The 23,231-nt window shown below is 39.7% G+C and overlaps 1 protein-coding gene across 6 annotated transcripts in view; it reads right to left on the reverse strand.

Annotated features, from left to right (window-relative positions):
• TFEB (transcription factor EB) overlaps nucleotides 1-23,231 on the reverse strand; it is a 1,305,476-nt gene that overhangs the window by 163,733 nt on the left and 1,118,512 nt on the right. For all 6 annotated transcript variants that reach the window (XM_044076758.1, XM_044076756.1, XM_044076757.1 and 3 more), the window contains one exon: nucleotides 10,553-10,793. In XM_044076758.1, coding sequence (XP_043932693.1) covers nucleotides 10,553-10,741 — 189 coding nt within the window. In that variant the 5' untranslated portion in view covers nucleotides 10,742-10,793. The remainder of the gene's footprint in view (nucleotides 1-10,552; nucleotides 10,794-23,231) is intronic.

Here is a 23,231-nt window from a genome sequence, read left to right on the forward strand (position 1 = left end):
TGGCCACTCCGATTCCCTCGGGAAGCCATTAGTTAAAGAATGATGCTGGAAGTGGGTTCAAGCAGCTGAATGCATACTGCATGTGCAAATAGACCACAAAAAGCAAAGAGATGTACATGCGCCAACTATGTGCGTATTCCAAAGCACGTTGTTTGGATTAGTGGCATACCAACTATAATTATCAGTTTTCACTCAGAACATTCATAGCACCTCAGAAGATAGGTCTATTTGTGATTCATATGGGATGAGACCGAAACAGTTACAATTGTGCCTGTAGCATGGTCACAGGAGAATCCATCTAACTTTTCCCTTAGCACACACAAAAACAAATGAACTCCTTGCTACTGTGAGGCGATAACTGGATGTAGAGCCAGTGGTGCTCACAAAAACATACTAAAGTCATAACATCCATCTGAAACAAACTAATCAATTATACACATATCCAACATACAAAAACAGTCCTGGCCAAATCAGCCCTAGTCAGTATGAACACCTCATAACACCACTGAAAACAGGCCATGCCTACTGAAACTACCCCAGACAACAAAAATGAAATAAGCATATGTACGTCTGCTCAAGAAATCTTTACAGCCTAGATGCTGCACCATTTATAACATGTTTGCAACAAGTCAGTCACTTTCTTGACTTTCTTGCATACATTCAGGCAGTTACAGGGCCACATACTGTAGCCAAACACTTCTATCATGTGGGGTTTGTGGAGTATATGCATGGTTAGCAGTACATGTTGCCAGTAAACCATTTGTACCTGGTGTATACAAAACATTCCTATAGCAAAGAATAACTGAAAGACAGAACCAGCATTAATTAATTTCAGTAAAGGCAAAGTAGCAGATGCACTGCTACAAAAATTTCTGTAGCTGCAACTGTAAAACTGCATAAAGCTACTTCAGAATTCATGCCAGGCTGTTCACCTAAGCCATTTGTGCGCTATGGCACTCCAAAGTTCACGTGAACAATGCTACACAAACAATCCCACATTTACAATATCATGCTATTCCAAGAAAGCATGTTACAAATACAGAAAATGTACATTTTTCAGTTCTAAAAACATAGAATACAGGGGGTCTAGCATCCATTTTCTTAAGTTCTGTATAGAGCGAGATATGCCACCATCTGCAGTGACCCTGTACTTTGCAAGGGAGATTTGTCCTGTCACCCAAGTAAAAATAACAATAAAACTAAAATGTCACAGGCTGCACTGCTGCAAAATGTAAGAAGCAAACTGGTGCTAGACATACTCTCCAGCTAGCATAAGTATAGGAGAAGTAAGTGACAGGCTGTATGAATTATACCCTTGTGGTGGATGTAAAGGACCCAGAAGTTTAGGATCACACTCAATACAAATGAATCCAGATTGCACAAACACTTCGCTCCAGAGTTTGCAGCATTAGGGTTTCAATTCACTGACACAGGGCATACCTCTCAACTGTCCAGATTTTTGCCTCATATTTTTGGTCTGTTCCTCATACAGTTTTAATTTTATGGTAAATCACTGGCAAATCATTGAGAATTGAAGTCAGAAAATAATGAGAGACATTTGAGCTTCAGACTTTATACCCTTCTGAAAATTCATGCTAATGCAAAATATGTTATTTCATCACCTTTCTAAGTTTTGTAAGAGTACTATTTTAAAACTGTCCCTATTTTGCTGTCTTTCTCCAGATTTATTGGTCGAAGGGTTTTTCAACCAGTGTGCCTTGAGAGGTCAACAGGTGTGCCACAAGATTTTTTTAAAACGATAGCCTTTTAAAACTTAAGGATTATGTCACTCTCCTGCTGTTGCTGCCACTGAAAATGTCCATCCACAATCCACCAAAAGCCACTTTGCCTCCATTTTATTTTGAAGTAAATAAATACAAGAATAAATTATCACGGAGTCGAAGTACTGTGGCACAGATGCTCTGACTAGCCTGAATGCACATGGGTAGAAAACACAATGCTGCCATCCTGACTGCGATCAAGGACAATAGCCCCCCTACTGGTTGAGGCACTAGCAATTGACATAACTTGTCCTGCATCAGTATTTGTACGGATGGTGCCCGCTATATGCCATGAAGTATAAAAGGATTTGTTACACTGGCTCAAAAAAGAATCCTAGAATTATTTGTTTTCTCCACAGAGAAGTACTAGCATCAAAATCATTGGTACCTGAGCTGAAAAAAGTACTAGACGAGAATGTCACAATTGTCACTTGTATAAAAAGCAGACCGTTACAATCATGATTGTTTGCAGCACTATGTTCCCCAATGGAGGCTTCTCACATGCAGTTGTTATTCCATACAGAAGTTAACAACATCCCATACAATATTAACAGCAATGAAATAAAAGCCACAGACTACAATAATCATACAAAAAGACATGAAATCCAGAAAGGGTGGAGGAGTAGCTATATTATTTAAAAATCACCTAATTCTAGGCCATGTAGACAAGCATTCTTGAATTTGACAACACTGAACTTATCTTTGCCAAACTAAAAATTACTCCTAAAAACACATTATTTGTGGTTATAGCCCAACTTGAAACAATATCCCCACTCTGGAAAACATGCTACTCTGGATATCCAATTCTCTCCGACAAGAAACAATTTCGATGGGAGGCTTCAATATAGATTGGCTAAACTGCTCCTCAAAAAATCCATCTTCCCACATAAACCTTCATGGGCTTACTCAACTCATCAATACAAGGACTGATAAATCTTCCAAAAGACGGTCAATTCTTGACTAGATTTTAGTTAGCAACCCCTCTCGGGGATCTCAATCGGGTTTTCTGACAGTTTAAGTGACCATCAGCCAACCTTCTTCTTAGGCCTCAGACTCACCAAGTCATCCAACCTACCTTCCGCTTAATCAGAAAAAAAAATTCAACTTAAATAGCTTCATCACCACTCTATAAATAGTTGTAACTGGGAATCTCTCAAACAGTTACCTCTTGATGACGCAGTTAACTCATTCAACAACACATTCTTAGACATACTAAACTCCCATGCTCCATCTAGAACTATCAGAGGGAAATCTAAGTATGCAACTCTGGCTAACTAAATAATGTAGATCCCTACTCAAGGCTAGAGACAAAGCCTGACAACAATTTAAAATAAAACAAAACACAAACAACTAAGCAAACATCTTTAGAACATCAGAAATTAAACAAAAACATAATAAAATTAGACAAAATCAACTATCACCAAAACATCTAAAATAAATGTACAACCCCCCCCCCAAAAAAAAATTCTGGGTAGCACTTGTACTTCAACCAGGTAAATCCACCAGCCCTGCCCCAACAACCACCACCAATTCTGATAATATTGCAACCCAATTTAATAAATTCTTCACAGAAACTATACATTCCCTAGCAAATTCAAGACTTTGACAGTATCCCTACCTCTCTTTCCCCCCAGAACAGCACCAAATCCCAAGACTACCCCTCCCACTTCAACCTACACCCAAATATCTGTAATAACTGTAAAAAAAAAACTACTTCAAAAACTTAAACCAACAACTCTAGCCAATGACAACCTTCCAGCACAATTTATACAAAATGCAGCTGAAGTAATAGCTTACCAAGTAGCCATACTCAAACTGTTCAATATCTGAAAGCCAGGTACCCATAACATGGAAAACCTCCCACATTCTACCACTACACAAGGGAAATAATTCCACTGAACTCACCAATTATCGGCCAATTGCCATTCTATCTCCCTTATCCAAAATACTAGAAAGAGTCATGCACACCCAGCTAATGGACTACCTTCTCACACACAAACTACTATCAAACACCCAACATGGCTTCATTCCCTTTCACAGCACCACTACAGCACTGCTATCCAATACTAACACTGTTAACCAACCATAGAAACAAAGGATAATTTCTATCAGCCATATTTTTAGACTTATCCAAGGCCTTTGACATGGCCAATCACAATAAACTCATCAATTTTCTCTCTTCTCTAAACTTCAGCAATTCCACTATTACACGATTTAAAAGCTAACAGGATGACTGCAAGCCATCCAATAGCAACACCAACTCCCTCCTCTTCTTCCAGTCTCCTTAGGGGTTCCACAAGGCTCAATCCTTGGACTACTACTATTCTGTCTATTCATTAACCACCTCAGGACCACAACACCACAAGCCTCTGTAGTACAATACAGAAACGCTGAGTCCACCGTAATATGTGCTGCCCACATACTAGAAGACCTCCACACCAAAACCCAAGATTCCTTTTTGTCAGTAGAAACCAGGCTCACTAAGTCCCAGCTAATTATAAATCCCAAAGGAACAAAGTTCCTTCTTTTTAGCCCAACCAGATTCCTCTCGTCTTCCCAGTCTTTTAATATCTTCTCTAGGAACAAAACTATGATCACCCCAAGCACTCACACTAAACTGCTCGGGGTAGAAATTGATAACCTGAAATTCGATATTCACATAACCCAAATTTATTAAATTGGGTTGCAAAAAAGTTCACAAGAAAATAGGTCTCCTATATAGAGACAATTTCTTACAAATAACATGAAAGTTACCATAGCCCGCACATACCTCCCATCAACCCTCCTCTATGCCTCCCTAGTATTAACCAAGCTCCACAAAATGGATCTAAGCCAACTGAAATCTTGCTATAACAAAACAGCAAGATTTGCCACTGGAGCTTTATACAGATGACATAACTGAACAGCACTTAAACAGCTTAATTGGCTCGAATTAACAAAGTTTCTATACTTAACCAACTAACCTTTGTCCACAAAATTCTCTACCAACCCGATAAAACCCCTTCTCTCCAAAAACTCATTCAACCATACACCTCAGCACAATCTCTTCACTCCAGTAACCAACACCTTCTAGATACCACCAAAGCCAACAACTCATCTGGGAAATCTCTCTTCTTTAACTATATTCCTAAAATTCTGAATAAGCTGCCAATCCCAGTAACATCTAACACCTCTCTTTCACAATTCAAAAAGCTCCTCATATCACACCTAGTGGACAATTGGCTATGTTCTTGTTACTCCCCTAATTAGGCCTTCCTGATTTCCCAAACAATCTTTTTCCCTCTTTATTTAAATAACAAGAAGTAGTAATATCAGCTGTTAAGTTTATAACCCTCTATCATTTCAATCACACCTGTAGCAGCTATATCTGTACTTGTATAACCCTGTCTATTATTTCAACTGCAACTGTAGCAATATGAGCTATGATGGGACTTTTTTCCAAGAAATGAAATGTATATCTTCTACTTTTGCATTATTTGTCATCAATATGGTTATCCTCTATGTTTATTAAACTGATGAAATGTCTGTAACTGGAACTTTATATATGCCAGTATATGTTGACATTATCCTTGTAACTGGAGCTTTTCTGGCCGGGCCTCCACTGAAAGAGGACCTGTGTCGGACTTTCCCGGTAAACAAATGTAAACTAAACAAATAAAATTCTAAGATTTTATGAACTAAAAGAGGATTTTTTTTTACTTTTTTTATACTTTGTTTGACAACTCAACAATCTCAGTTAGCTGATTTTCTCAGTGATGAACTTTAATGCAATAAGGTTGCATTTCTTTCTGATTTGTTTCAATCTTTGAACACGCTTAATAAAAGTATGCAAGGAGATAGTGAAAATATTTTTACTTCCACTGAAAATTAATGCTTTCAAAGAAAAACTAATGCTTTGAGAAGAGAAAATGCAGTAGAAATGTTTGAGCTAACAATAAGGGGGAACTGGATGGAAATCTTATAGATCTAATTTTATAAACTAAGATTACCTGATATAAACACTGAAAAATATTTTCCTCAGTTGACATACCTTCCTTGTATTGGATACGAGATCTATTTGTCTTAAATGTGTGCAAACTGGCAAATTTAAATATTACAGAAGAGGACGAGTTGACAGAGATAAGAAATGAGAGGATTAAAACTTAAAACATTCAACAACAGATACTACTTCAATCTGGTTATCTCTTAAAAGTGAATTTCCCTAGATTACAAAAAAAGCAATAGAAGCAATTCTTCCTTTCTCCATGTCATATTTGTGCAAATCAAGCTTTTCAACAATGAATAATATTAAGAACAAAAAATATATTATGGCTGGAAACCATGGATGAAGATTTAAGAGTATGCCTGTCCAAAATTCAGCCTCGCACAAAAGACATTCTAAAACAACGTCAAGCTCAGATATCTCATTAAATATTAAATGCAAGTAAAAAAAGAGAAGAAGATTTTCTAAATCAATCAAAATTATTCTTATTTTTCGTCAGGCAGAAAATATATCTTTGGTGTGCCGCAAGATTTTTGCAATTAGTTTTGAGTATGCCGCGACATGAAAAAGGTTGAAAATCTCTGGTCTAAGAGGTTGAGAGGCATGGCACAGAGATGCTGCTTGACTGTTAAAGGACTAAAAGTTACAGTCTTCCTACTTCATCTTGGATATTTGATTTTCATGTACAGCATTTCCTTGTATTCAGAATTATTCTCCACTTGCACCATGCATTGTTTAAATTACCAGTCTGTTTTACTGTTAACAGTCTCTGGGAGGGTTTTCAGGTCTTGTACTTTTCAAACATCTGTTCTGTGTGTGTGTTTATTTTTTAACAATTAGTCTAACCAGTTTCTAAGCTCAGTAAATTTTCTAGTCCAGGTATATATTTTGAATGCAATAACAATATTTTTCTCTCACTGGATTTGTTTATTCCAACTCAAATAAAACAACTAGTTGAATGAGTCTCTAACTTGCATTCCATTGTTCATGTTTCTACCACTTTGTTTTTCTGAGAAAAAAATATCTGGGACCTGTGATGAACAGACAAGAGTCATGCCTTATGCAGTATGGAAAAGTCCCTGCCCAGTGGTCTATGCTAGAAATCAGAGCGGTTACAATTCTGTAACAATTACCTCTGAGACTGTCAAACCACAGGGGGGAAAAAAAGGAAACCATTACATGTTTTGGCAATCTTGGACTGAATGAGCATCTTTCATCAAAACTGAATTGTCACTGTTTGCCAGCTCTCAGAGGTAACCTTTCATTTGATAAAATGGAGTTTAGGCATGCTAAATATGGTGTCAATACATCTAAACTGTCCAGATGTTTGCCTCATTTGTGGTCTGATCCTTTTAAAATGTGTAGTTTATGGGGTATTTAATGAAGATTGATGGCACTAAACAATGATATCTATTTGACTTCAGAAAATGCAAGCTAATGCAAAACCTGTCATTCTAGCAACTTTCTAATTTTATAAGAGCAATATTTAAAATTTGTCCCTGATTCTGGGCCTTTATCACCCCATTATTTCTGGCTTTGTCCAGATTTCTTGTGCTTAGAGGTCGAGAGGTATGGGTGTCTTCCAATCCTCTTGTTCAGGGAATTCTTTTTTGGATCTTTTAACCTATCCTAATGTACCCTATGATGAAATCCTCTTAACATCTTTGTTGCTCTATTCTGATCCATTTCAGACTTGGCTGTATCCCAGATGGATATGGGGGAACTGTGCAATATTTTTTTTTCTTTTGGAAACTGTACAGTGTTAAACAGAATGACTGCCCCCCCCTCCCTCAGATGTTAACAGAAGTACCTACACAACTCATCAAACTTTGCATTTCCATGCTGTCTCTAACTGTACTAACCATAAAACACTACCTTTACATAGAAGTCACACAATCTACCTCCCTTTTGAAATGATCTGCAACTTCTATGGCCTGCTTTTGCCTAAGAATACATTATCTTATACTACTAAATTTCAGCTAGGAAAGCCTTGACTACTCTACAGTTTTTGATGACCCTTCCTAATTTGATAATGCTGTAGGACGTGCCTGTCCTGTCACAAAACGTCTTGCCTACACAAAGCTAGGAAGCTGTTATGTTCCAAAACGAAAACGAGAAAATGTTGGCAAACCTTGGCACTTACCCTGCTGCTGCCCTAGCAGTCACATACCTCCCTCCTTTGTGAAAGGTAACCTTTACCAATACAATCTGATTTACCGTCTAGACATTTTCTTAAGCAACATACTTTTCCCCCCTTATTTTCACTCACGTTTTGTCCAATTCTATCTTAAGCAAAGTCCTTTCTTCTGCGCACTCAAGTTTTGTCCAATTCTTTCATAACCAAAGTCAGTATTCTTCCAAGGGCATACACATCACATTTTCTTGATCCATCTTTCTTAATGGTAAGACATTTCAAGATGCATGTCTGGCAAACCTTCTTCAGAGGGTCACAGTCACATATAGGAATTACTCTCAGCCAGGTAATTTTTCAGTATTCCATCTTGAAGGTAAAGCTACCTGGACTCAACTTTCTAGCTGTTTTTTCATTATCATTTTTGCCTAAGAGAGAATTTACTATCTCCATTACTTGGAAACATTTGCCTATCTTGCATTTTTCTAGAATATTCAGTGATTTCACCATCAGATCTCCAGTTTCCTTCAGATCCACTAGATATGTTTTATCTAGTTCCATAATTCCTAGTTTTGTAAACCTTACTTACAAATCCTTTCGTCTGTAAGGAAATCTTTGTGTATTTCATACAATGCTGCTCCTGCTGTACTTCCTATGAACTACCACATTCTCTTAACACCAAAAAAAATAACAAAAATGTAGATTTAGTTTATAGATGGTTGTTTTTCTTCATATGCTACTGATTTTCCTCTAGGTCTTAACACCACATGAATACTTTCATTACATATATTTATAAAAAAATATTGTGCCTGCCACACTGCTGGGAGGGAATCTGATTATCCATATCCATTTTCTTATTAACATCTCTGTCCTTTTTCAAGCGTAACACAGATCTATGGATGACAAACAGAAAATTTACCCCAGGACTGCCCCCTGTACTAATAAAGGATAGATGCAGCTCCTAAATGCTTTATCTCATGCATGGGTCCATTCGAATTATCTATGGTATGACCCCAGTTATTTTCATGAGGGGTAATATGTAATTAGTACCATGGGATGTGCAAGGCCAATCTCAAACTAAATGGGATAGATTATTTCACGCACAAGAAGGGGAAAATGGCTACGCTTAAAATGCCACCAATGGCAGCTAGCCTAGTACTTACCTATGAACTTATATGCAGTGCTTGAGACTGCAGTCTGAAGATGGAATAGGTTATCAGAAGATCAAATGTGGGGGTGAATGGCACTGAAACAGCTATCTGCTTCACCCTTCATATTTAGCAACTGGGTTTTTAGGCCAACCACTGTTACAAGTACTAGAACATGTGTGTACTGTCAGCTTACAGGCCAGACAAAATTTGCATGCCTCTGAAATGCCAAATTCTAAAGCAAGAATAGTAGATGTCTAACAGCCATTGAGTACTCTGATACCCCTTGGCACAGGCACCACCTAGGAATACCCCAAGAGAACTGCCTGTGTGTACATGTTAGGTGGGATAGAAACTGCTCATCATAAATGAAATGAGTAGAGAAAGAAAACCAGTAGATGAATGAAGTCCAGGTCAAAGGGCTGCCGTTAAGAAATCAGTATAATTTTTAAGTCTAAGTAGTCATCAATATTAGATTATGACTACCACCAATCTACGAGTCTGTTTTAGTTATGATGTAGCCTTAACCTAGTATGAATGGCTGCATGTCTAGCGGAAATCAACATGTTCTCATAACAGCCAAGAATTTCTCTGCAGAGCACGCTCATAACATCAGAAATTCTCTGAGCATATCAGCGTTTCCCTTCTACCGTATACAACTGTGAAAGTTCTAAGGATTGGCAGAGCCAGCTTTGTGGAGACCAAAGTTAGGATGTCTTGAGTTATTCATTTGCAACAGCTGCAGTGCGAACTGCCATTCACTAGAGCTGGGCCACCATTAAGACAGCTACCTTATTTGCATGGAATGGCTCCTCTGCATTCTCTTACTTGCTGCTCATTTATACTAGAAAAAAGCATGCTTAATCTTTCAATCAGAGGTAGCAAAAATGACAAACAGCTCCAGGTTATGAAGCCACCTTTACTTGGTGCTAAAAAGTTTCTTGAAACACACTTCTACATGCACCGGTGCTTATTTCATATTGTATGTGGTTTGCAAACTTTTGGGAATTTGTAAAGCTGAAGGGGAAAAATACCATTTACTTTATGTCTGGAAATGCTTTTGTCACTGCTACGTTCTACCAGTACACTGCCTAAGAAAAGTGGATGCATTTGTCATGTCCACTGTACTACAAAATGCAGTGTAGTTGTACTGAATAAAAAACAATCATCCCTTGAATTGGTATATAGGTATACATTTTGCATTTCTAATTTCAAAATTATAATAATAACATCTACTTTACTTTTTCTGCCATAAAATATCTTCTAGTGACTTACACTTGAGGAAAAAGCCTTAAAGGAATAGTGTTCTCTTCAAACAAGAAGATCAAATGACGGGTCTTACAAAAATAACATTTTACAGCTTGTGCCCACAAATCTATAGCCACTCATAAAATGTTACCGCAGTGTTATAGTTATTTCATGACAAGAAAAAGTACTACATGCAATCAGTACACGGAGTGGTTGCAAGCAGAATGCATCACATCACTCCAGAACCAATCGGTTGCTGTACCTTTAAAACCTCGATGGGCACAGATGGTGGGTTGCTAAAATGAACTGGGGCACTGACAGCAGGACTGTGCTCCATGGTCATGTGCTGGTGCACAAACTGCATTGCTGCCTGCTGCTGACGCTCCCGCTGTTCCTCCTGCTGCAGCTGCTCCCGCATCAGCTGCAAGCGTAGTCCAGTACGAGATGCCATGGTGTACGTGTGAACAGCTGGGCTCCCTTCTTTATCCTTGTAGACACAATCACTGCAAAGGAAAATGTCACATTAAAGATTTCAGTTAAATGGTTTACTCAGTTCATATCAAAATACATAAAGACTACACCTTAAAATGCATAAAATATGCCAACAGAAAGTATATTACTCTTATCATTTAAAATCACAGCACTGGCATTTAAAAGTCATCGCAGTGGTTTCAAAAACAGAACATGTTCTTATTTATGGAATAGAAAGTCTTCATATATAACCCATATTGTCTGTAATACAGAATTTTTATATAGGCCTATTTCAATATTTACTAATTTGTATATCATTGAACAAGTCTCAGATCAGTAAATATAGGAGCAACAATGTTAAGTCTGATTTAAAAATTACATCATTGTGCTTAAGTTATAGTAGTTGAGAGATATGAATTCATTATTTCTAGAAAAATATTTTTAATTCTCAAAATTTTATGCCTCTCTCTGCTTGTATCCAATGTAGAGCCTCTAACTTACATGTTGATTTGCCAGGAGGGAGGCAACATCAGTTTATCTGGGCCCTCCGTAAAACAGTACCATCTTTCTGGTTAGCGATTGGAGGGGGCGGTAGAGGTACAATGTAAGGATTATGGTACCTACCCATTGATTTTGTAGTACAAGCACCAGATGTTTAAAAAGTAAACATTTCTTTCTTTTCTTATCTACTACATATGTTTTGGCAAAGAGTGGGGGCAGACTTGAGGACGTAGAAGGTCCAGAATCAAAAACAGGCACTTAAATGAATTAAGGGTCATAGGCAATGGACGTAGTGCAGTTCTACTGAAAGATGCAAATATATATTATGTGGTTAATTATAGTCCATGGTTTATATGAAAAAGTGAAAAGGGTAGCTTTAGTCCAAGTGGTACTTAGTTACCCTCAGCCACCCCCTCTCTCTCTGTGCAAAATAATGGAAATCACAGACTTACCAGTCAAGGAGTGCCCACCAGTTCCCCACCAGATGACTGCCTGACAGCAATATTTATTTTCTGTTCTTGTGGAGGCATCACCTTTCCTTTATCTATTTGCATTTGTTATTCTATCACTTGCCAGTGATAAGTTTTTAACCCATGTCCAGCAGTATCACAAAAAAATCATACCTCACAACCTCCTACCGCAAAAAATCTGGACAAAGCCTGACAGAATGAGGGGACAAAGTACAAAAAATAAGGACACATTTTAAGTATTGCTCGTATAAACTTAGATGTTTGGTAGAATAACATGATGTGTTCTAGCATGCATTTTTCTGTATTTCATTATTTAGTGATTTCAATTCTCAGATCATCTCGGTGATTTGCCAAAAAAAAAAAAAACATTTTGCAAGGAACAGGCCAAATATACGAGGTGAAAATCTGGACAGTTAAGAGTTATGCATAAAATGTCTCTATAGATGCACATTCTGAGCAGACCTAAATTCTGTTTTCAACAGCATTCTGAATTAAAGAATGCAAGCAATCACCAGGAGCAAGTCCCATGACTGACTCGAAAGCGTTCCAAAAATCCAAATCATGGAGAAGTTATGATGGTTGAAGGCTGGCTTGCAGATGAAGAAGAGGAAGGTTGTTCTGCATCATGTTCTATTACCGCTGAAAGTATGGCAGTATTTTCAATCTAGCTCCCTGATACATTGCAAAGGGGATTTATTTATGTTGATTATCTGGTTCCTATCTATATATTAATGTTTTCAGCAAAACAGTTACTATGTGAAACACGGACAAGGCAGCAGTGTAGCAGAATGTGAGGTTGTGAATTTATGAAAGTGGACAATAGATGTGTTGTTCAGCATGTATGGTGCCATGCATGCCTATTAGTTTCTGCAGTCAGATACATTTTGATGGGCCAACCCTGACACCAACTCACCTCCCCAGTCTTGGGAGCAAGGCATGCTCTGGTAGCCAGATAGCTTACTTCTATGGAGGGGGAAGGACCCATCCAGTGAAGGGTCACAATGGGCTACTCTCAAAATAGCCTGGGCCCCAGAGAGCGGTCACTGGAACCTGAAGCCAGTGGTAAACTATTCCCTCCAAAACCATCTGTGCTTTAGCCACAAACCAATCGGAATAAACAAAATGTATGTAACAGTCTCTAAAAAATCAGGCCCAAGACAGTGTTAAAAAAAAAAAAATGAAATCCATCTGCTGGAAACGTCTTTATATGTTCAGTTTGATAGTTAATGTAAAGAGTCAAGGCTACAAGCGATTAATAAATTTCTGTATTCCAGGATTTGGTGCCTTTAACGTTTGTTTGCCAGTTGTGCAGCTTTGAGCAAGTCAATTAACCAGTCAGCATTCCTGAGATGGGGGAAAAAACAATTACGTGTTTTGGCAGACTTGGACTACGTAAGCCTCTTGCAGAATCAAGAGAAAGGGAGGCCTTGGTAGTTAATATATTACCCATGTGCCAAACAATTGTAAATTTAACAAACATGTTGATCGACCAATAAAACAGGAGTAAATGAGTATCATTAGCAGCCACCTGCACAGAAGCATGGCATCTGTCATGCCATCACTGACTTGATTTTTGGAATGGACTCAAGTCACTTGTCTTAAGTACCTAGCTAGGGAATAAGGTAAAGTGGCTGCTCAGCAATCCTCCTACCCCCAAGGGGAAAGTTTGGGTATCCATTTTGTGTGCAAAGTCTGCTGGGGATTAGACGCCTTACAGTAGTGTAAAGGTAAAACAGGGGGTGGTGTAGATTGCCTGACACTACACTAGCTGTTTTGAACACCTGGGGAACATGACCGACTACTGCAAATGTAATGACTCACAGCTTCTCATTTCCAACTACCCATAGGATCCTGCTTACTCAAGGGCTGAATACTATGTTAGTTCCTTTCAGCAAGAGATCAAGCCTGAGGATACCTGGAAAAGAGACACTAGATGATCCAGGGCTAGGTGAGCAGGGAAACAGATGGAGGTAGCATGTGATCAGGTGAGAAGAAAAAAATTAAATTAAAAAAACTAACAGAGTTGAAATAATGGAAATAAGCAACATAGTGCTCACTGCTGAATAAATGCTAACATTAAATACTGCACAAAAATACATCTGCTCACACAGAAGATAATCATGATCTACGATTAGTAATTAATCAAAAATTTACACAGCAGCGTGAAATGTGAATATATATTTTAAAGTCTGCATTAGTTCAGCTGTGCTCCATGAGGCAAAGAAGTTAAAATCCAATGCTAATGATGCTTTACTGAATGGAGAAAGGCCTACCTTTTGCATCATAATGATGTGGTTCTAGAATGAACTAATTTCCCTTACTTTTCATCATCCCCTGCCTGGTCAGCTGGACCTCTGCTTCTTACCTTTTGATCAAACTGTGTCTAGTCCTATCAGTACATGGGGATCCCCTCTTCCCAGTTGGAATATTTTTAAGTAAAATAATCTTTATGAACTCACTACAGGCTGTAGTCCAGTAGAGAAAAAACATCATATTTCTTGTAAACATATAACCAAGCCCTTGAACCTGCAAGTTTGTTCTTTAATTGACGGTGCAAAGTTTTACACTGTGCATAGCCTCTCCTTTTCTTCTCCCACAGCCTTCCTCACCAGTCATCACCCCCTCCCCACGATAGGTGAAGCACAGGTGTTTGCTCAGTCCATCTACTAAATCAGATCCTCTATTACCAAAACCCCCCTTCTAGAACTTGGGTCATTAAGGATGTTCAGAACTCCAGCATTCTGCAGCAGACAGTCAACCAATATTTTCAGAAGTGGAATGGGAAATGGGAGGCCTTGCAGTGAGCTCAGTCCCCCAACAAGGTAGTGTCCCTACTAATGCACAAGCACAGTAAGTAGGTAAAGTGGACATCCTACCTTTCACTGTAACATGCTTAAGCATGTGCAATGCAGCCGCATGTGTATGGAATGTCTCAACAATTGCTCAGATATAAGGTCTGGTTTAACTACTCAGCACTAGTCCCATTATGTCTAGCACTGGGTGGTCTTGGCCATGCAACTGACAAACCACACTACACCATCTGATAGTATGACTGACAGTTCTGCTTAATGCAGTCACAACAGTGCAGACGTTTTCTGATCACCAAATGCAACTGCATGTGGTACAGAAGAGATGGGAATGGCAATGAGTCCATTTGGAAAGATGGAACAGTCCTAACTATAAATAAAGGGAAAAATACTATAAATTAGTTGTAATGTTGTTTAATAAAAATCATGCTGATAAAAATGATCGTCTTGAAACTTGGCATTTTTTTCTATTTATATGGCTTTGTTCATGAGCTCCGATAATTCTTCCACCACTGTTTTTTGCTCATTTGTGTCCATTAACCCTGAGACAGCCTCACTGCGACCCTTGTTCAAAGGGATCCTGGCAATATCTTACCTGACCCTGCATGTGGAACCAGCCCCTCCAGGAAGAGGATGATCTTGCATTCTAAGACCTCTAGGACTGCTACTCCTTGCTTTGATATGGGAGACATGAATTGAGGAGTAAGCACAGTATGAATAGCCTGGGAACTTAATGGGATGATAACCCCTAACTGGGTGGAGTGAGCATGACGCAGGCATAAATGGTCATGTCATTCACTCACACTGCCAGTAACAATTTTAGATATGGTATGATACTGGGTACCACTGCTGTGGCAATGTTGGGTCTTATAACAGAAGCACCAATTCAGGTAATGTGCTTGATGCACTTTGAGGCCATCACAAAATCAGGGGGATTTAAACAAAATACCTGCAACTGTATTTCAGTTTCAGCTTCCTTTATGTAAGTTCCATTCTCTTCTATCTGCTCACATTACCTTTTGAATGCAGAGACACTAACTGTGCAATCAACTGCATACCAGAGTCGGGAGGAGCATATAGCTGTCACTGCTGAAATTATTTTGAAAGTGAGAATTTGACACAAACAGCATAAAGTACAGTTTTGTACCTACCATAAATGTAGATGTTCGAGGATCCACATTGCTGCAGTCCTAACTATTGGGTAGTCCGCTGTCCAGTTTCTTGCCCCAGATGTCAGAAGACCCTGAAAAGATAAGGCCCAAAAAAAACACCAAACATACCTGAAATATGTACAATATATACAAACTCAGCTGAACATAACCTCACCTACACAACCACCCCTAAACACAGAGGACTGCAGCAATGTGGATCCTCGAACATCTACATTTATGGTAGGTACAAAACTGTACTATGTTCTTCATTCCACATTGCTGCAGTCCTAACTAGAATCCCAAAGCAGAGGTAAGGGAGGCTGGCAAATCATAAAGAAGCAGGAGCTGATAACATGCCTTGCAAAATGGCTGTAGCAAACCAGCCCTAGACTTAGAGTAGAGAGGAAGGTGGTAATGCTTAGAGAAAGTATGTACTGAACTCCAAGTAGCTGCCTCCAAAATAAAAAGCTGTTGAAGTGGCAGTAGCCCTAGTGGAATGAGGCCTAATCCCAGCTGGAATCTCCTTGCCATGATGGGAATAACAAAATGCAATGCAAAACCCAATCCACCTAGAAATAGTTTGTTTTGACACAGGCTTGCCCTGAGAACTCAAAGCAAAAGAAACAAACAACTGCTGAGACTGCCTAAAATCCTTAGTCCTGCTCAAATAATAACGCAATTGCCTATGTACATCTAAAGTATGCAAAATCTTTTCCCCTTTGTTTTGGGGATCTGCATAAAATGTAGGTAAATGAATAGTTTGGTTTAAAGCCACACTAGAAACCACTTTAGGCATAAAGGAAGGATTTGTACGTAATGATACCCTATCCTTGTGAAAAATCAAAAAAGGCTCAACCGCCATAAGGGCCTGCAACTCAGAAACCCTTCTTGCAGAAGTAATGGCCAACAAAAAAGCAGTCTTCCATGACAAGTATTTCAGATCAACAGTAGCTGCAGGCTCAAAAGGTTGTAGAGTAAGTTTCTCCAACACAAAATTGAGATCCCAAGCAGGAGTAGGAGCTCGGGTCTTATATTCCCTCTAAGAAATTGCTTGAACAAAGGATGTGAAAACAATGGTGGGTCACAATCATAGTGAGCTGAAATTGCTGCAGCATGAATCTTAATGGAAGAGAAAGACAAACCTTTGTCCAATAACTCAGTAAGATATTGAAGAGCCACACTCAAATTAGGCTCCGAAATCTCCAAATTCTTTGCTGCAGCCCAAAATAAAATCTCTTCCATTTTCTACTTTCCTTGTACTAGGTCTTCTGGCTTCCATAATCACATTTAAAACTTGTTGAGGAAGTTGAGACCTGCTGTCTTTTAAAACAGAATATGCCAGGCTGTTAGATGAAGAGAGTAAAGCTTGACATTGAGCAGGCGACCGTCCTTCTGAGACAACAGATGTGGAATCAAGGGTAAAGGCCATGGGGCTTCTTTACCAGACTCCACAGTAATGGGTACCAGTGCTGCCGAGGCCAATCTGGAGCTATCAAAATCATTCTTGGCTTGTCTTGTCTGACCTTTAGAAGCACCTTTGGAAGAAGAGGCACATGAAGATTTTTCCAACTGAAAGAAAGAGCATCCACTTTCCAAGCTGTGTGATGAAACCTCTTTGTGCAGAACTTTGGCAGCTGGTGGTTTAGTGGAGAAGCGAACAGATCTATGTCTGGAGTTCCCCAGGACACTGTCAACTTTTGAAATACATGGAGATCCAGTTTCCACTCGTGGGGGTCCATGATTTGTCTGCTTAACACATCTGCTAAGGAGTTCTGTGCTGCAGAAACCTTGCCTGAAGAGTTAGTTGCAAGCTTAGCGCAGTCTCCCATAAAATCATTGCTTGCCTGCACAATGGGTAAGAATGTGTTCCCCCTTGTTTGTTGATGTACCACATGACAGTTGTGTTGTCTGTTAGAATCAACACCTGCCCTGGAAGAAGTAACTTCTTGAAAGCCATTAATGCAAACTGGACCGCTAACATCTCCTTCATGTTGATATGTAGATGCTGTAGTCTGGCAGGCCACTTGTCTTGTATCCACTTTCCATTTAGATGAGCTCCCCAAGCAATGTCTGAGGCATCTGTCGATTTGACTCGCCTCTGGCCGGGTCACAGAGTCTCCCTTGTTTAGGTGACATTCCTGAGCCCACCACAAAAATTCCTTTCAATGCAAGGTATTATTTGAATGACAGTGTCCAAATCCTGGCAGTGCTGTGTCCATACATTTTTGAGATACCATTGTAGCTTCCTCATATGCAGTTTGGCATTGGGAAGCACCAGAATAGATGCCATGAACCCTAAGGCTTGAAGGACTGTCCTTGCAGTCAGCCCGGACTGAAGAGATAGTTGATGGAAGTAACTGGAAAGATTCTTTTGTTTGTCCGGGGTTAAAAAGGCCATCTGGGCTGCTGTATTCAGTCTCACACCCAGAAAGCACATGTCTTGAGAGGGTACTAGACTGGACTTTATTTCGTTCACAGAATACCCTAGGCATCTTAGCACTGCTATGACATATTCCAAATGCTGTAGAAGGTTTTCCTTTTCTTGAGCCAGAATCAGGCAATCGTCCAAGTAAGGATAGATTTGAATTCCTTTTAGCCTGAAGTAAGCTATCACTGGAGCCAGAACCTTTGTGAATACTCTGGGCGCAGTAGATAAGCCAAAGGGCAATGCAGAGAACTGATAATGAGAATTTCCAGCTCGTGCAACTTAGTCTTATAGGCACATGAAGGTAAGCTTCCTTGAGATCTAAAGTTACCATCCAGTGATCCTTGCCCAGCAGAGGTAAAAGCTGTTGTAACGTCAACATTTTGAACTTGGGAATGTCCAGATAAGTGTTGAGGATAGATAAATCCAAAATTGGTCTCCACGTGTTCCCCTTCTTGGGTACTAGGAACAGGCGAGAATAAAATCCTAGGCCCTTTTCTGGCACAGGAACCGCTGAATGGCCCCTATTTGGAGCAACTGAAATTTGCTTGTGAGCCTCTTGTCTTTGTAGAGGAGGAATGTCTGGCATGCCTTTGAAAGGAGGCAAGGTATGGAAATAAAACCTGTAACCGTGGTGAATGATATCCAGAACCCATTTGTCTTGGGTAATTAAATCCCAATTTTCTTTGAAAAGAGACAGTCTTCCTCCTAGAGGTGGAAGGTACTGGCAGCTGAAAAGGCAGGTCATTGGGTCTGCTAGGACTGACCCCTGCCCTCACTAGAAGTCTGAGCAGGAGAACTCCCTGTCCTAGGCCTAAAAGCCCCTTGAGCTCTGCCCCTACCACGTCTAGACCTACTCCTAGACTGGGAATCATAAGCAGGATAAGTCCATCCCTTAGCAGGCCAATTTCTACTAAACTTGGAGGCTGCACCTGCAAAAATCCTTAACAGTTTGCATAGACTTAGCCTTGTCCTCCATCTTCTTTAAAACTGCTTCCACAGGCGAACCAAACAACACATCAGACTGTAAAGGAGCATCCAAAATCCTTGTCTTAACATGCTCAGCTAAGTTCTGATCTCTCAACCAGGCGTGCCTCGAAGAACAGAACCAGTGGCAGCCACCCTGGAAGAGGCCTGCACAGCATCAAAACCACATTGCAAGGAATGTTTACCCACTTGTTCAGACACATGAACTAAATCCTGCAACTCTTTACATTCAATACCTTCCAGAGCATCCACCTTAGATTTCAACTGTGAAAGAAGATAATTCTGATATTTTAACATGTGAAACTGACAATTCAACGCCCTCATGGCTAAAGTGGAAGAAGTATACACTTTCTTTCCCCATCTATCCAAAGCCCTTGCCTCTTTATCAGGAGGGACAGGATTTTTAACAACTGAGGCCTTTACACCTTTAGGCCCCTGAGAGACAGTTTCGGGTCTGCCCTAGGACTCCTAAAAGATACTTATGAGCTTCAGGCACCCTATAATACCTATCCGGTTTAACTGGGGCAGGAGGCAAAGAATCAGGATTCAGGAAGCCTCTGCAAAACATCTTCCACCACATTCAAAACAGGAGGTATAGCTAAAGGCCTATGCTGGGGTAAAACAAGAACTCCCTAAGCCTTTTCCTGGAATCAGAGAAATCTTGGCCTTCCCATTTAAAATGCTCCCTCATGGAATGCAAAGTCTCTGAAAATGAAAAATCCTCAGGAGGAGAAGCTGAAGGAGTAGAATCATCCACATCAGAATCAGAATAAGTAGGGAACTCCTGCAAGTCTTCAGCCGAAGACTCAGAAGCCTCGAGCATTGCTCAAAACTCTCAAACTCAGGTTCCACCCTAGGCCTCTTATCAGGAGGGCATAGAACCCCTTATCATAGTAATCAAATCTTCTGCCATTTTAAGCATATGTTTCTTAGGCAAAGACCCTGAAGCACTAGGAGAAACCCCCACTGAAGCAAAACTTGGCCTGCCCCTAAGGAAGCCTTGGGGACAGAAGGGAGGCCCTAACGGAAGAACAGCCACCTGAGAAGCCCCTCAGCCTGGCCTACTTCCTGAGAGGAAACATCCTGTAACAGTAAAGTCTCTCCCTGAGACTCCAAAGAAACACCTGGCAAAACCTCCGGACTGTCGGTTCTTCCCCTTTGCTGTTTTGTCCTTCGGCATTTTATAGTTACAACGCTTCCCAAACACTAACCTAGCACAGTCTAACCTTCTCTTAATAGTGCGTTTGTTAAATCTAGCACAAGAGCGGCATCCAACAACGTCGTGCTCAGGCCCTAAACAAGGTATACACAAAGTATGGTAATCCCTATGAGGTATCTGTTTAATACAGTTATTTACTTTTCTGACATCCGGTTAAATACTGAGGCAAGAAAAACCAAAATAATCCCCAGCAGGTATATTAGCCAACTTGATTCGGTCTGAAACTCTGACTTCAGAAACTTTCAAAATTGCTTCTGCATCGGACCATGCGGCAAAAAGACTGAGGATATGGCGTCGGTCATGCGCATTAGTAGCCGACTGGACAGCGGACTACCCAATAGTTAGGACTGCAGCAATGTGGAATGAAGAACATCTGTAATAACTACATTAAGAGTAAGAAGTGTGTCCTGCTACCAAACTATTCACTTACGTATTGCATTCTAGGAGTAGAAAACAACTTGCATCTATGTTCTTGGTGCTGCTGCATCTTATAATTACATTTTCCATTCTTATTGTAGCAAGTTTATGGACAAAGAAAGCCATTGTGTTCCATTCCACTCACTTGTTAATTAAATAAAAACATTTCCCAGCAGCTGAATAAACCCAGATGATTCAAACCCCACTCAGACTTTCACTATTTAGTAGTTATAACCATGTTTGCTGTTATATTAGTTGGCCACTGATTACTGATGAACTGAAAAAGATATGCAAAAATATTTTCCCTTTATTCATTTTGTTGAGGGGCAGAAGAGAGGGCACAAACGCAAAATAAGACAAACTTCAATTTCAGATAGGACCCATGACTATAACTCTTTGACAGCTCTTTAGACAACATGGAATACAGTTACAGGATCCAAACACACCCATTGTGTTCTTCTGCATTTATAGCTTTAACCCCTGACTATAATGCATTTTCTTTTTTATATCTACCATTCATTAAGTACACAATTTATAGGAATTCTCTCGCAGTAGTTAGTATAATTCAAGACAAGCAAAAAAACAATATAGTGAAATATATAGTTCCAAAATAGTTAACACTGAAGATCACACATCCAAATCTCCTCAGTTTTGGAAAACTGTTTTGTTTTTGGCTTCTCCTAAAGTTTGCTGTCAGTAGCAAGTGTTATTTGAAACTTACTAGACCCCATAGGTTCTCAATAATCTATCAACCCTCCACAGTCAGGACCTAATAAAATGGCCAATCGCCCTTGTGGCCAAAAACATACATCATTGCAAATCAAATAAAAACTAACTGGTGTTATGGTGTGAAAAACTCAAAATTTATTTTATAAAAAGCCAGCCCTCTTTCTCTCCCACCAACCTCTTTATGTTCACATCCGGTAGTGCAGTTCCTATTGATCAAAACTGAAAGCATGTGATCTCCCCACCCACTAGCACTGCCATGACTGCCTCTCTTACATGTCAATGTTCCCTGCATTGGTCTATGAAAGGGTTGCGAAATGGTGCAGAAAGTAACTTCCCCACCTCAAAGGGACAAAGCACTGTAACAAATGCCCAGCCTTCTCATGGCCAGTATTTGCACCTCTCAGTCAGTTGTATAATGACTGGAAGAGCAAGCCCCATATCCCTTCATGCCAGTGGCCATCATTAGCACAACAATGAAAACCCTAAAGGGCATCTAGGTGCTTCTCCTACAGATCACCTACAAATTCATAGTTGAAAGGTTACTCACCATGGTCTTGTTTTAAAACATATCTGCCTGAAAGCCAGAAGATTTAAAAGGTCTATGTTTACATGAGGACTTTGATGATACCATAAACGGTGCCCCTGAATGCATTATTAATGTGATACTATACATTCCTGCCTGCTGCCGTTTTAATGACACTGTGATTTAAAGTCCTTCTCAAGCATTCCATCTGGTTTATAAGAATTCCATGATATTTTTGATAAATCCAATAAGGTATTTTTTTTTCCTGTCATCCTGGTTAAATAAGCACATTTTAACTTTTGTGGGCCTCCAAAAATGCCCAGTGACTGTTCCAAGTCAGTATGCAAATAATAACATGCTATTTGAAATGCCTTTCACTTTTTGGTTTAAATACACTTACCTGAACTTCCAAAATAAGCAGATCATTGAGACCACCTTTTCCAGGCTTAGCTTTATGAATATGATCACATTATTAATGCTAGATTCTACTGCGGGGTAATTCATTCACATATAACTTTCTGAGAGTTTAACTTCCTGAAATCACTTATGTGCAAAACACTGATATTACAGCAAAGTCAGACATGTTTAAATATAGTTGCAAAGGGAAAAATTTGTGCCTTCATAAACTTTGTCACAATTATCAAATGAATAAATACTGCCAAACGACCTGTAGATCTGTCACTCTTATCCACTATTCCAGATACTCACCAGCAGTTTACACGGCCTTTTGTTTGCAGTGCTCTCACCCATACGATGCACTCAGATTCATTCAACTGCTCCAGAGTCGGCATGATATCTAATGCTATTTTTCAGATGCAATTTCAGGACAAGTTGGGTTACAGTTGTCTGCAGTTAGTTTCTTCAGCCTGTCAGGTCTGTCCCTATAAATGTCGCTACATAACATTAGGCATGGGGTGGTCACTGGCCGAGATTAATGGTTAGGTTGGGAGTGGCTGGAGCCAGCAAGGTGGAAGGATGGGCTGAAGTGATCCTTCTTATAAAGGATTTCCACTATATTACTTAACTATGAGACAGAATGCATGTGAAATCCTGTTGGCAAGGAAAATGAAGAACTGCAGTAGCTGTCAAGCCAAACAAAAGGAAGAAAGGAAAGCAGGACAGATGAATAAAGTACAGTACTGAATTAAATAAGGATTAAGTGTGGGAAGCAGAGAGAGAGAGTGCAAAGTAAAATGCAGAAAGTAGCATCTGTCAGTGCTACATTTCAGTTGTCATTCAGC

Source organism: Protopterus annectens, chromosome 7.part0 (assembly GCF_019279795.1).
Source record: "Protopterus annectens isolate FY-2018-M chromosome 7.part0, PAN1.0, whole genome shotgun sequence".
NCBI lineage: Eukaryota > Metazoa > Chordata > Ceratodontiformes > Protopteridae > Protopterus > Protopterus annectens.